Source organism: Heterodontus francisci, chromosome 4, assembly GCF_036365525.1.
Source record: "Heterodontus francisci isolate sHetFra1 chromosome 4, sHetFra1.hap1, whole genome shotgun sequence".
NCBI lineage: Eukaryota > Metazoa > Chordata > Chondrichthyes > Heterodontiformes > Heterodontidae > Heterodontus > Heterodontus francisci.
Genome location: NC_090374.1, coordinates 3,029,086 through 3,044,703, shown reverse-complemented (window position 1 = coordinate 3,044,703; position 15,618 = coordinate 3,029,086). Strand labels below are relative to the sequence as shown.

At 47.5% G+C, this 15,618-nt stretch overlaps 1 protein-coding gene across 2 annotated transcripts in view; it reads right to left on the bottom strand.

Moving 5' to 3' along the window:
* skp2 (S-phase kinase-associated protein 2, E3 ubiquitin protein ligase) overlaps window positions 1-15,618 on the bottom strand; it is a 101,244-nt gene that overhangs the window by 83,798 nt on the left and 1,828 nt on the right. Inside the window, exons 1-2 of one of the 2 annotated variants that reach the window (XM_068029075.1) lie at window positions 13,993-15,618; window positions 13,540-13,790 (exon numbers count right to left, since the gene is read on the bottom strand). The exon at window positions 13,993-15,618 is cut by the window's right edge and continues 1,828 nt beyond it. In XM_068029075.1, the coding sequence (XP_067885176.1) occupies window positions 13,540-13,790; window positions 13,993-14,066 (325 nt within the window). In that variant the 5' untranslated portion in view covers window positions 14,067-15,618. The remainder of the gene's footprint in view (window positions 1-13,539; window positions 13,791-13,992) is intronic. The other variant, XM_068029076.1, reaches the window with a different exon arrangement.

Sequence of the window (15,618 nt, the reverse complement as noted above, 5' to 3'; positions counted from 1 at the left end):
GGTTAACCAATTTGCTGGAGTTTTTTGAAGGAGTGACATGTGCTGTGGATAAAGGGGAGGCTGTTGACGTACTGCACTTGGATTTCCAGAAGGCATTTGACAAGCTGCTACATAAAAGGTTATTGCGCAAAGTAGGAGCTCATGGTGTAGGGAGTAACATATCAGCATGGATAGAAGATTGACTGGCTGGCAGAAAATAGAGAGCATGCATAAATGGGTCCTTTTCTGATTGGCAGGATGTGACGAGTGGAGTCCCGCGGGGGTCTGTGCTGGGGCCTCAACTTCTTACAATTTATATCAATGACTTAGATGAGGGGAGCGATGGCATGGTAGCTGCATTTGCAGATGACACAAAGATAGGTAGGAAAGTATGTTGTGAAGTGGACATAAGGAGGTTGCAGACCGATCTAGATAGGTTGAGTAAGTGGGCAAAAATCTGGCAGATGGAGTATAATGTGGGAAAATGTGAAGTTGCTCACTTTGACAGGAAGAATAAAAAAGAGTATTTCTTAAACGGAGAATGACTGCAGAACTCTGAGGTGCAGAGGGATCTCGATGTTCTAGTGCAGGAGTCACTAAAAGTTAGTATGCAGGTACAGCAAGTAATAAAGGCGGCTAATGGAATGCTATCCTTCATTACGAGAGGAGTTGAAAATAAAAGTAAGGATGTTATGCTTCAGTTATACAGGGCATTGGTGAGACCACATCTCGAATACTGTGGGCAATTTTGGTCTCCTTATTTAAGGAAGGATGTGAATACATTGGAGGTGGTTCTAAGGAGTTTTACTAGACTGATATCTGGAATGAGTGGGTTGTCTTATGAGGAAAGGTTGGACAGACTGGGCTTGTTTTCACTGGAGTTTAGAAGAGTGAGGGGAGACTTGATTGAAGTTTATAAGATTCTGAACGGTCTTGACAGGGTGAATGTGGAAAGGATGTTTCCTCTTGTGGGTGAGTCCAGAACTAGGGGGCACTGTTTTAAAATTAGGGGTCACCCTTTTAGGACAGAGATGAGGAGAAATTTTTTCTCTCAGAGGATTGTGCGACTTTGGAATTCTCTGCCTCAGAAGGTAGTGGAGGCGGGGTCATTGAATAACTTTAAGGCAGAGGTAGATAGATTCTTGTTAGGCAAAGGAATCAAATATTATCGGGGGTAGATGGGAGTGTGGAATTCGAGACACAAACAGATCAGTCTTGATCTTATTGAATGGCAGAGCAGGCTAGAGGGGTAAATGGCCTACTTCTGCTCCTAATTCGTATGATTATATGTTTGGAAAGTGCTGTCGAAGGAGCCTTGGTGCGTTGATGCAGTGCATCTTGTAGATGGTACACACTGCTGCCACTGTGCGTCGGTGGTGGAGGGAGTGAATGTTTGTAGATGGGGTGTCAATCAAGCGGGCTGCTTTGTCCTGGATGGTGTCGAGCTTCTTGAGTGTTGCTGGAGCTGCACCCATCCAGGCAAGTGGAGAGTATTCCATCACACGCCTGACTTGTGTCTTGTAGATGGTGGACAGGCTTTGGGGAGTCAGGAGGTGAGTTACTCACCACAGAATTCCTAGCCTCTGACCTGCTCTTGTAGCCACGGTATTTATACGGCTACTCCAGTTCAGTTTCTGGTTAATGGAAGCCCCTAGGATGTTGATAGTGGGGGAATTCAGCGATGGTAATGCCATTGAATGTCAAGGGGAGATGGTTAGATTTTCTCTTGTTGGAGATGTTCATTGCCTGGCACTTGTGTGGCGCGAATGTTACTTGCCACTTATCAGCCCAAGCCTGGATATTGTCCAGGTCTTGCTGCATTTCTACACGGACTGCTTCAGTATCTGAGGAGTCACGAATGGTGCTGAACATTGTGCAATCATCAGCGAACATCCCCATTTCTGTCCTTATGATTGACGGAAGGTCATTGATGAAGCAGCTGAAGATGGTTGGGCCTAGGACACTACCCTGAGGAACTCCTGCAGTGATGTCCTGGAGCTCAGATGATTGACCTCCAACAACCACAACCATCTTCCTTTACATTAGGTATGACTCCAGCCAGCAGAGGGTTTTCCCCCTGATTCCCATTGACCTCAGTTTTGCTCGGGCTCCTTGATGCCATACTTGGTCGAATGTTGCCTTGATGTCAAGGGCAGACACTCTCACCTCACCTCTTGAGTTCAGCTCTTTTGCCCATGTTTGAACCAAGGCTGTAATGAGGTCAGGAGCTGAGTGGCCCTGGCGGAACCCAAACTGAGCGTCATGGAGCAGGCTATTGCTAAGCAAGTGTCGCTTGATGGCACTGTTGAGGACACCTTCCATCACTTTACTGATGATTGAGAGTAGACTGATGGGGCGGTAATTGTCCGGGTTGGACGTGTCCTGCTTTTTGTGTACAGGACATACCTGGGCAATTTTCCACATTGCAGGGTAGATGCCTGTGTTGTAGCTGTACTGGAACAGCTTGGCTAGGGGTGTGGCAAGCTCTGGAGCACAGGTCTTCAGTACTATTGCCGGAATCTTGTCAGGACCCATCGCTTTTGCAGTATCCAGTGCCTTCAGTCGTTTCTTGATATCATGTGGAGTGAATCGAATTGGCTGAAATCTGGCATCTGTGATGCTGGGGACTTCAGGAGGAGGCCGAGATGGATCATCAACTCAGCACTTCTGGCTGAAGATTGTTGCAAATGCTTCAGCCTTGTCTTTCACACTGATGTGCTGGGCTCCCCCATAATTGAGGATGGGGATATTTGTGGAGCCACCTGCTCCAGTTAGTTGTTTAATTATCCACCACAATTCACGGCTGGATGTGGCAGGACTGCAGAGCTTAAATCTGATCCGTTGGTTATGGGATCGCTTAGCTCTGTCACATGCTGCTTATGCATTTTGGCACGCAGATAGTCCTGTGTTGTAGCTTCACCAGGTTGACACCTCATTTTGAGGTATGCCTGGTGCTGCTCCTGGCATGCCCTCCTGCACTCTTCATTGAATCAGGGTTGGTCTCCTGGCTTGATGGTAATGGTAGAGTGGGGGATATGCCGGGCCATGAGGTTACAGATTGTGGTTGAGTACAATTCTGCTGCTGCTGATGGCCCACAGCGCCTCATGGATGCCCAGTTTTGCATTGCTAGATCTGTTCGTAATCTATCCCATTTAGCACGGTGATAGTGCCACACAACACGATGGAGGGTATCCTCAATGTGAAGGTGGGACTTCGTCTCCACAAGGACTGTGCGGTGGTCACTCCTACCAATACTGTCATGGACAGATGCATCTGCGGCAGGCAGATTTGTGAGGACGAGGTCAAGTATGTTTTTCCCTCGTGTTGGTTCCCTCACCACCTGCCGCAGACCCAGTCTAGCAGCTATGTCCTTTAGGACTCGGCCAGCTCGGTCAGTAGTGGTGCTACCGAGCCACTCTTGGTGATGGACATTGAAGTCCCCCACCCAGAGTACATTCTGTGCCCTTGCCACACTCAGTGCTTCCTCCAAGTGGTGTTCAACATGGAGGAGTACTGACTCATCAGCTGAGGGAGGGCGGTAGGCGGTAATCAGTAGGAGGTTTCCTTGTCCATGTTTGATCTGATGCCATGAGACTTCATGGGGTCCAGAGTCGATGTTGAGCACTCCCAGGGCAACTCCCTCCCTACTGTATACCACTGTCCCGCCACCTCTGCTGGGTCCGTCCTGCCACTGGGATAGGAAACACCCGGGGATGGTGATGGCAGTGTCTGGGACATTGTCTGTAAGGTATGATTCAGTGAGTATGACTATGTCAGGCTGTTGCTTGATTAGTCTGTGGGACTGCTCTCCCCAACTTTGACACAAGCCCCCAGATGTTAGTAAGGAGGACTTTGCAGGATTGACAGGGCTGGGTTTGCCGTTGTCGTTTCCGGTGCCTAGGTCGATGACGGGTGGTCCATCCGGTTTCATTCCTTTTTATTGACTTCGTAGCGGTTAGGTACAACTGAGTGGCTTGCTAGGCCATTTCAGAGGGCATGTAAGAGTTAACCACATTGCTGTGGATCTGGAGTCACATGTAGGCCAGACCAGGTAAGGACAGCAGATTTCCTTCCCTAAAGGACATTCGTGAAGCAGATGGGTTTTTACAACAATCAGCAATGGTTTCATGGCCATAAGACTAGTTTTTAATTCCACATTTATTCGTTAAATTCAAATTCCACCTTCTGCTGTGGTGGGATTTGAACCCATGTCCCCAGAGAAATACCCTGGGTCTCTGGGTTACTAGACCAGTGACAACACCACTACACCACCGCCTCTCCAACCTGCAAGTCTTTGGCCGTGGGAGGAAACCCACGTGGTCACAGGGCGAACTTGCAAACTCCGCACAGGCAGTACCCAGAACTGAACCCGGGTCGCTGGAGCTGAGAGGCTGTGGTGCTAACCACTGCACCACTGTGCCACGGACATGGGTTATGTCCCTACCAAAGAGGAAACAAGGTATGGCCTTGGCGTTGTAGCTTCCTCCCAGAAGTAAAATTTGATATAAAGTATTTTGTGTGACTGATGAAGGTTTGGATCTTCTTTTAAAGTTCCTGGATGCATGTTCCAAGAAAGATGATCTGTTCAATGTCTGTGAGGCATGGTCAGATCTTGACTAGATTTTGGAAAACAGATTCTTATTCCATGCAGAATATTTCATGGACTGTCACAGATTGGTGAAATTTAATTTGGTAGTCCCTGGATCAGGATTTGTGTTTAAATTGCTGGATTCTGCGAAGATGTCTCACTGATTTGAACTGATATTTGGTTCTCGGACAGGGAGACCCGGATCATGAGATTCTGCTGCCTTGAAAAGTTCCTGGGGAAACAGTAATATTCTTCAACCATCTTGGAGCAAAAAATGGGACATTCCACAGTGGTACCAAGAACAGAGGACTCGACGATTGCCAGATATTGGATGCAGGCGTCAATGCAATAGAATCATGGAATGATTACAGCACAGGAGGCCATTCAGCCCATCATGTCTGTGCTGGCTCTCAGCAAGAGCACCTCACCTAGTCCCACTCCCCTGCCTTTTCCCCATGACCCTGCAAATTTTTTGTCTTCAGATAATTATCCAGTTCTCTTTTGAAAGCCCGAATTGAACCTGCCTCCACCACACTCTCAGACAGTGCATTCCAGATCCTAAACAGTCACTGAACCTGCCTCCACCACACTCTCAGACAGTGCATTCCAGATCCTAAACACACACTGAACCTGCCTCCACCACACTCTCAGACAGTGCATTCCAGATCCTAAACACACACTGAACCTGCCTCCACCACACTCTCAGACAGTGCATTCCAGATCCTAAACACTCACTGAACCTGCCTCCACCACACTCTCAGACAGTGCATTCCAGATCCTAAACACTCACTGAACCTGCCTCCACCACACTCTCAGACAGTGCATTCCAGATCCTAAACACACACTGAACCTGCCTCCACCACACTCTCAGACAGTGCATTCCAGATCCTAAACACTCACTGAACCTGCCTCCACCACACTCTCAGACAGTGCATTCCAGATCCTAAACACTCACTGAACCTGCCTCCACCACACTCTCAGACAGTGCATTCCAGATCCTAAACACTCACTGAACCTGCCTCCACCACACTCTCAGACAGAGAGTTCCAGATCCTAAACACTCACGGAACCTGCCTCCACCACACTCTCAGACAGTACATTCCAGATCCTAAACACCCACTGAACCTGCCTCCACCACACTCTCAGACAGTGCATTCCAGATCCTAAACACTCACTGAACCTGCCTCCACCACACTCTCGGACAGTGCATTCCAGATCCTAAACACGCACTGAACCTGCCTCCACCACACTCTCACAGTGCATTCCAGATCCTAAACACTCACTGAACCTGCCTCCACCACACTCTCAGACAGTGCATTCCACATCCTAAACACTCACTGAACCTGCCTCCACCACACTCTCAGACAGTGTATTCCAGATCCTAAACACACACTGAACCTGCCTCCACCACACTCTCAGACAGTGTATTCCAGATCCTAAACACTCACTGAACCTGCCTCCACCACACTCTCAGACAGAGAGTTCCAGATCCTAAACACTCACGGAACCTGCCTCCACCACACTCTCAGACAGTACATTCCAGATCCTAAACACCCACTGAACCTGCCTCCACCACACTCTCAGACAGAGTTCCAGATCCTAAACACTCACTGAACCTGCCTCCACCACACTCTCAGACAGAGCGTTCCAGATCGTAACCACTCACTGCGGAAAAAATATTTTTCTTCATGTCGCTGTTGTGTCTTTTGCCAATCACCTTAAATCAGTGACTGCTGGTTCTGGATCCTTCCACCAATGGGAACAGTTTCTCCCTGTCTACTCTGTCCAGACCCTCATGATTTTGAACACTCTATCAAAACTCCTCAGCTTCTCCAATCTAGAACATAGAACAGTACAGCACAGTACAGGCCCTTCGGCCCACGATGTTGTGCCGACCCTTTCACCTACTCTAAGATCAAACTAACTACCTACACTTCATTCTACTATCATCCATGTACCTATCCAAGAGTCGCTTAAATGCCCCTAATGTATCTGCTTCTACTACCACCGCTGGCAGTGCATTCCACGCACCCACCACTCTCTGTGTAAAGAACCTACCTCTGACATCTCCCTGAAACCTTCCTCCAATCACCTTAAAATTATGCCCCCTGGTGATAGCCCTTTCCACCCTGGGAAAAAGTCTCTGACTATCCACTCTATCTATGCCTCTCATCATCTTGTACCCCTCTATCAAGTCACCTCTCATCCTTCTTCGCTCCAATAAGAAAAACCCTAGCTCCCTCAATCTTTCTTCGTAGGACATGCCCTCCAGTCCAGGCAGCATCCTGGTAAATCTCCTCTGCACCCTCTCTAAAGCTTCCACATCCTTCCTATAATGAGGCGACCAGAACTGAACACAATATTCCAAGTGTGGTCTAACCAGGGCCTTATAGAGCTGCAGCATAACCTCGCGGCTCTTAAACTCAATCCCCCTGTTAATGAAAGCCAACACACCATACGCTTTCTTAACAACCCTATCAACTTGGGTGGCAACTTTGAGCGATCTATGGACATGGACCCCAGGATCCCTCTGTTCCTCCACACTACCAAGAATCCTGTCTTTAAGCCTGTATTCTGCATTCAAATTCGACCTTCCAAAATGAATCACTTCACACTTTTCCAGGTTGAAATCCATCTGCCACTTCTCAGCCCAGCTCTGCATCCTGTCAATGTCCCGTTGCAACCTACAACAGCCTTCCACACTATCCACAACTCCAGCAACCTTCGTGTCATCGGCAAACTTACTAACTCAGCCTTCCACTTCCTCATCCAAGTCATTTATAAAAATCACAAAGAGCAGAGGTCCCAGAACAGATCCTTGTGGAACACCACTGGTCACCGAGCTCCAGGCTGAATACTTTCCATCTACTACCACCCTCTGTCTTCTATGGGCCAGCCAATTTTGTATCCAGACAGCCAGCTTTCCCTGTATCCCATGCCTCCTTACTTTCTGAATGAGCCTACCATGGGGAACCTTATCAAACGCCTTGCTAAAATCCATATACACCACATCCACTGCTCTTCCTTCATCAACGTGTTTTGTCACATCTTCAAAGAATTCAATAAGGCTTGTGAGGCATGACCTGCCCCTCACAAAGCCATGCTGACTGTCTCTAATCAAACCATGCTTTTCCAAATAATCATAAATCCTGTCTCTCAGAATCCTCTCCAATAATTTGCCCACTACCGACGTAAGACTGACTGGTCTATAATTCCCAGGGTTATCCCTATTCCCTTTCTTGAACAAGGGAACAACATTTGCCACCCTCCAATCATCTGGTACCACTCCAGTGGACAGTGAAGATGCAAAGATCATCGCCAAAGGCGCAGCAATCTCTTCCCTCGCTTCCCGTAATATCCTTGGGTATATCCCGTCTGGCCCCGGGGACTTATCTGTCCTCATATCATTCAAAATTTCCAGCACATCCTCCCTCTTAACCTCAACCTGTTCGAGCATATCAGCCTGTTCCACACTGTCCTCACAAACGACAAGGTCCCTCTCACTAGTGAATACTGAAGCAAAGTATTCATTTATGACCTCCCCTACCTCCTCCGACTCCAGGCACAAGTTCCCTCCACTATACCTGATCGGCCCTACCCTCACTCTGGCCATCCTCTTGTTCCTCACATAAGTGCAGAACGCCTTGGGATTTTCCTTAATCCTACCCGCCAAGACTTTTTCATGTCCCCTTCTAGCTCTCCTAAGTCCATTCTTCAGTTCCTTCCTGGCTACCTTGTAACCCTCTAGAGCCCTGTCTGATCCTTGCTTCCTCAACCTTAAGTAAGCTCCCTTCTTCCTCTTGACTAGCTGTTTCACATCTCTTGTCATCCAAGGTTCCTTCACCCTACCATCCCTTCCTTGCCTCATTGGGACAAACCTATCCAGCAGTCGCAGCAAGTGCTCCCTAAACAACCTCCACATTTCTGTCGTGCATTTTCCTGAGAACATCTGTTCCCAATTTATGCTCCCCAGTTCCTGCCTAATAGCATTGTAATTCCCCCTCCCCCAATTAAATATTTTCCCATCCCGTCTGCTCCTGTCCCTCTCCATGACTATAGTAAAGGTCAGGGAGTTGTGATCACTATCACCGAAATGCTCTCCCACCGATAGATCTGCCACCTGGCCTGGTTCGTTGCCAAGCACCAAATCCAACATAGCCTCCCCTCTAGTCGGCCTATCTACATATTGAGTCAGGAAACCTTCCTGGACACACCTGACAAAAACTGCTCCATCCAAACTATTTGCACTAAGGAGGTTCCAATCAATATTAGGGAAGTTGAAGTCACCCATGACAACAAACCCTGTTACTTCTGCATCTTTCCAAAATCTGCCTCCCAATCTGTTCCTCCGTGTCTCTGTTGCTATTGGGGGGTCTATAGAAAACTCCCAATAAAGTGACTGCTCCTTTCCTGTTTCTGACTTCCACCCATACTGACTCAGTAGACAAACCCTCCTCGACGACCTCCCTTTCTGCATCTGTGATACTATCCCTGATTAGCAATGCCACTCCCCCACCTCTTTTACCTCCCTCCCTATTCCTTTTGAAACATCTAAACCCCGGAACATCCAACATCCATTCCTGCCCCTGTGATATCCAAGTCTCCGTAATGGCCACAACATCGTAGCTCCAAGTACTGATCCATGCTCTAAGTTCATCACCCTTATTCCTGACACTTCTTGCGTTAAAATAGACACACTTCAACCCATCATACTGGCTGCAACTTTGCCCTGTCAACTGTCTAACCTTCCTCACAGACTCTCTGCACTCTGTATCTGCCTGTTCAACAGCTACCCCATCCACTGATCCGTAGCTCCGGTTCCCATCCCCCTGCCAAACTAGTTTAAACCCTCCCGAAGAGCTCTAGCAAACCTCCCGCCCAGGATATTGGTGCCCCTCCAGTTCAGATGCAACCCGTCCTTCTTGTACAGGTCCCACCTTCCCCAGAAGGTATCCCAATGATCCACATATCTGAATCCCTCCCTCCTACACCAGTTCTGTAGCCACGTGTTCAGCTGCACTCGCTCCCTGTTTCTAGCCTCACTAGCACGTGGCACCAGTAACAATCCTGAGATTATCCACACAACTGAAGTTCCTCATCCCTGGAACCATTCTCATGAATCTTTCCTGCACCCTCTCTAATGCCTTCACATCCTTCCTGAAGTGTGGTGCCCAGACGTAGACACAATACTCCAAATGAGGCCAAACCAGTGTTTGTACAGGTTTATCATAACCTCCTTGTTTTTGTACTCTATGTCCCTATTTGTCAAGCCCAGGATCCCATATGCTTTATTAACTGCTCTCTCAACCTGCCCTGTAACCTTCAATAATTTTTGCACATTTACCCCCAGGTTCCTCTGCTCCTGCATCCCCTGTAGAATTGTACCCTTTATTTTATATTGCATCTCCTCGTTCTTCCTACCCAAATGAATCACTACAAGAAGGGTTGAAGACAGGTAGAATGAGGATGACAGTACCTTTAGCAGATCTATTTATTACAGCTGAAGAAAGAATTTGAACAGCAATAATGGGAGAATGAGTGCTGGGAATGCCCAAGAAACAATTAGTAGATGCTTAAGTGTGAATGGAAGTATCATGATGCAATGGACTGCCCAAAGTGGAGATAAAGAGTCCTTGGTATGACACATGACAAACAGTATTTTTGGTTCTTGACTCACTGACCAGAGGAAACATCCTGTCCACATCCACCCTGTAAGAATTTTTAGATTTAAATGAGATCATAGAGTTATACAGCACAGAAACAGGCCCTTCAGCCCATCGTGTTCGTGCCGACCATCAAGCACCTAACTATTCTAATCCCATTTTCCAGCACTTGGCCCGTAGCCTTGTATGCTGTGGCGTTTCAAGTGCTCATCTAAATACTACTTAAATGTTGTGAGGGTTCTTGCCTCCACCACCCCTTCAGGCAGTGTGTTCCAGATTCCAACCACCCTCTGGGTGGAAATCTTTTCCTCAAATCCCCTCTCAACCTCCTGCCCTTTACCTTAAATCTATGCCCCCTGGTTATTGACACCTCCGCTAAGGGAAAAAGTCTCTTCCTATCTAACCTATCAATGCCCCTCATAATTTTGTACACCTCAATCAGGTCCCCCCTCAGCCTTCTCTGCTCCAATGAAAACAACCCTAGCCTTTTCAGTCTCTCTTCATAGCTGAAATGCTCCAGCCCAGGCAACATCCTGGTGAATCTCCTCTGCACCCTCTCCAATGCTACTTCTTGTTGCGTTAACAGGGCACTTAGAAAATAATAAGATTAAGCAGAGACAACACAGATTGATGAACGGGAATTGTGAGGTAGATGCCAGTGTTGCTGTTGTACTAATTCTGGAACAGCTTGGCAAGGATTAGGGAAGGGCAATAAATGCTGGCCTTGTCAAGCATGCTCACATCCCATGAATGAATAAAAAAAAAAGGAACATATAAAATTCTTAAGGGGCTTGAGACTGAGAAAATGTTTCAAATGTCCGGGGAATTTAGAACACGGGGTCAGAGACTCAGAACAAGGGGTCAGAGACTCAGAACACGGGGTCAGAGACTCAGAACACGGGGTCAGAGACTCAGAACACGGGGTCAGAGACTCAGAACACGGGGTCAGAGACTCAGAACAAGGGGTCAGAGACTCAGAACACGGGGTCAGAGATTCAGAACACGGGGTCAGAGACTCAGAACAAGGGGTCAGAGACTCAGAACACGGGGTCAGAGACTCAGAACAAGGGGTCAGAGACTCAGAACACGGGGTCAGAGACTCAGAACACGGGGTCAGAGATTCAGAACACGGGGTCAGAGACTCAGAACACGGGGTCAGAGACTCAGAACAAGGGGTCAGAGACTCAGAACAAGGGGTCAGAGACTCAGAACACGGGGTCAGCCATTTAGGACTGAGATGAGGAGAAATTTTGTCACTCGAAGAGTTGTGAATCTTTAGAATTGTCTACCCCAGAGGGCTGTGGGTGCTCAGTCTACCCAGCAATGTGGAAGATTGCCCAGGTATGTCCTGTACACAAAAAGCAGGACAAATCCAACCCGGCCAATTACCACCCCATTAGCCTACTCTCAATCATCAGTAAAGTGATGGAAGGTGTCATCAACAGTGCCATCAAGCGACACTTGCTTAGCAATAACCTGCTCAGTGACACTCAGTTTGGGTTCCGCCAGCGCCACTCAGCTCCTGACCTCATTACAGCCTTGGTTCAAACATGGACAAGAGAGCTGAACTCAAGAGGTGAGGTGAGAGTGTCTGCCTTTGACATCAAGGCAACATTCGACCAAGTATGGCATCAAGGAGCCCGAGCAAAACTGAAGTCAATGGGAATCAGGGGGAAAACCCTCCGCTGGCTGGAGTCATACCGAGCACAAAGAAAGGTGGTTGTGGTTGTTGGAGGTCAAACATCTGAGCTCCAGGACATCACTGCAGGAGTTCCTCAGGGTAGTGTCCTGGGCCCAACCGTCTTCAGCTATTTTGACCTTCCTTCAATCATAAAGTCAGAAGTGGGGATGTTCACTGATGATTGCACGATGTTCAGCACCATTCGTGACACCTCAGATACTGAAACAGTCCGTGTAGAAATGCAGCAAGACCTGGACAATATCCAGGTTTGGGCTGATAAGTGGCAAGTAACATTCGTGCCACACAAGTGCCAGGCAATGACCATCTCCAACAAGAGAGAATCTAACCATCTCCCCTTGACATTCAATGGCATTACCATCGCTGAATCCCCCACTATCAACATCCTAGGGGCTACCATTGACCAGAAACTGAACTGGAGTAGCCATATAAATATCGTGGCTACAAGAGCAGGTCAGAGGCTAGGAATCCTGCGGTGAGTAACTCACCTCCTGACTCCCCAAAGCCTGTCCACCATCTACAAGGCACAAGTCAGGAGTGTGATGGAATACTCTCCACTTGCCTGGAATGGGTGCAGCTCCAACAACACTCAAGCAGCTTGACACCATCCAGGACAAAGCAGCCCGCTTGATTGGCACCCCATCCACAAACATTCACTCCCTCCACCACCGACGCACAGTGGCAGCAGTGTGTACCATCTACAAGATGCACTGCAGCAACGCACCAAGGCTCCTTCGACAGCACATTCCAAACCCGCGACCTCTACCAACTAGAAGGACAAGGGTAGCAGATGCATGGGAACACCCCCACCTGCAAGTTCCCCTCCAAGTCACACACCATCCTGACTTTTTTTAGATTAGAGATACAGCACTGAAACAGGCCCTTCGGCCCACCGAGTCTGTGCCGACCATCAACCACCCATTCATACTAATCCTACACTAATCCCATATTCCTACCACATCCCCATCTGTCCCTATATTTCCCTACCACCTACCTATACTAGTGACAATTTATAATGGCCAATTTACCTACCAACCTGCAAGTCTTTTGGCTTGTGGGAGGAAACCGGAGCACCCGGAGAAAACCCACACAGACACAGGGAGAACTTGCAAACTCCACACAGGCAGTACCCAGAATCGAACCCGGGTCCCTGCAGCTGTGAGGCTGCAGTGCTAACCACTGCGCCACTGTGCCGCCAACTTGGAACTATATCGCCGTTCCTTCACTGTCTCTGGGTCAAAATCTTGGAACTCCTTTCCTGGATGTCCCTACTACACATGGACTGCAGTGGTTCAAGAAGGCAGCTCACCACCACCTTCTCAAGGGTAATTAGGGATGGGCAATAAATGCTGGCCTAGCCAGTGACACCCACAATCCGTGAACGAATAAAAAAAGTCATTGAGATTATTCAAGACAGAGCTTGCTAGATTTTTGGGTGCTAAGAGAATTAAGGGGCATGTGGATCATGCAGAAAGATGGCTTGAGATATAACATCTACAATCATATTGAATGATGGAGCAGCTTCGAGAGGTTGAATAGTATACATCTTTTCCTATTTCTTCTGTTCATATACCCAGTACAGCACTTTTACATCATGGATGCTCTGTACCTGACAAAGAATGTCCGCTTTTGCGAAATCTCTTGGACACCAGGTAGGTGTGCAGCTGGTTCTCTTTCCCCTGGCAGTGCCTGGGTCGTTTCTCAGGTGGTGCCTCTTCCAAAGTCTTTGATGCTTCATTTACTTTCTCCTCAATCAGACGGACACCCATCACAGTCATCAGCGAGCGGGTGTCAGCACGATCCCAGCTCCAGGTGAAGGGAGCCGGGCTGCAGCTTGCTGGTGTGATCTCCTGCAACACCCTAAGACAAAGGAGATCATTCAAGACAGGGTCACAACTGCTGAACCCTGAGCTTAGGCCTGAGCACATGGTCTCCATTCTCCGCAAAGTCACCAAACTCTCAACCCCCAGGTGACCAAAAGCCCCAGGATCACCCCAGCCGGGTCACTCCTTCCCCTTCACCCTCAACCCGAGGGTCACTGCAGAGCTCCACCTGCACTCACCGCCTTTCCTTCGCCATCACACGGCCACTGTCTGTCTGTCTGTCCGTCTCTCTCTCTCTGTCTCTCCCTCTCATCTCTCTCTCTCTGTTCTCTCTATCTCTGATTTCTCTCTCTATCTATCTATCTCTGATCTCTCCCTCTATCTATCTCTCTCTCTATCTATCTCGGATCTCTCCCTCTATCTATCTATCTCTCTCTCCCTCTATCTATCTATCTCTCTCTCCCTCTATCTATCTCTCTCTCTCCCTCTATCTATCTCTCTCTCTATCTATCTCTCTCCCTCTATCTATCTCTCTCTCTCCCTCCCTCTATCTATCTCTCTCTATCTATCTCTCTCTCTATCTCTCTCCCTCTATCTCTCTCTCTCCCTCTATCTGTGATCTCTCTCTCTATCTAATCACTATCTATCTGTGATCTCTCTCTCTCTATCTATCTGTGATCTCTCTCTCTCTATCTAATCACTATCTATCTGTGATCTCTCTCTCTCTATCTATCTCTGATCTCTCTCTCTATCAATCTCTGATCTCTGTCTCTCTATCTAATCACTATCTATCTGTGATCTCTCTCTCTCTATCTATCTCTGATCTCTCTCTCTATCAATCTCTGATCTCTGTCTCTCTATCTAATCACTATCAATCTCTGATCTCTGTCTCTCTATCTATCTCTGATCTCTCTCTCTATCTATCTCTGATCTCTCTCTCTCTATCTATCTCTGATCTCTCTCTCTCTATCTATCTCTGATCTCTCTCTCTCTCTATCTATCTCTGATCTCTCTCTCTCTCTCTCTATCTATCTCTGATCTCTCTATCTATCTATATCTCCCTCTCTCTATCTATCTCTGATCTCTCTCTCTATATCTCTGATCTTTCTCTCTCTCTATCTATCTCTGATCTTTCTCTCTCTCTCTCTATCTATCTCTGATCTCTCTATCTATCTATCTATATCTCCCTCTATCTCTCAATCTCTATCTATCTCTGATCTTTCTCTCTCTATATATCTATCTCTGATCTTTCTCTCTCTCTCTATCTCTGATCTCTCTCTCTATCTATCTCTGATCTTTCTCTCTCTCTATCTCTCTCTGATCTTTCTCTCTCTCTCTCTATCTATCTCTGATCTCTCTCTCTATCTATCTCTGATCTTTCTCTCTCTCTCTATCTCTCTCTCTATCTCTGATCTTTCTCTCTCTCTCTCTATCTATCTCTCTCTCTATCTATCTATCTCTCTCTCTCTATCTATCTCTGATCTCTCTCTCTATCTCTGATCTCTCTCTCTATCTCTGATCTTTCTCTCTCTCTCTCTATCTCTGATCTTTCTCTCTCTCTCTCTATCTATCTCTGATCTTTCTCTCTCTCTCTCTCTCTATCTATCTCTCTCTCTATCTATCTCTCTCTATCTCTGATCTTTCTCTCTCTCTCTGATCTTTCTCCCTCTCTCTCTATCTATCTCTGATCTTTCTCTCTCTCTCTCTCTCTATCTCTGATCTTTCTCTCTCTCTCTCTATCTCTGATCTTTCTCTCTCTCTCTCTATCTCACTCTCTGTATCTATCTCTGATCTTTCTCTCTCTCTCTCTCTATCTATCTCTCTCTCTATCTATCTCTCTCTCTATCTCTGATCTTTCTCTCTCT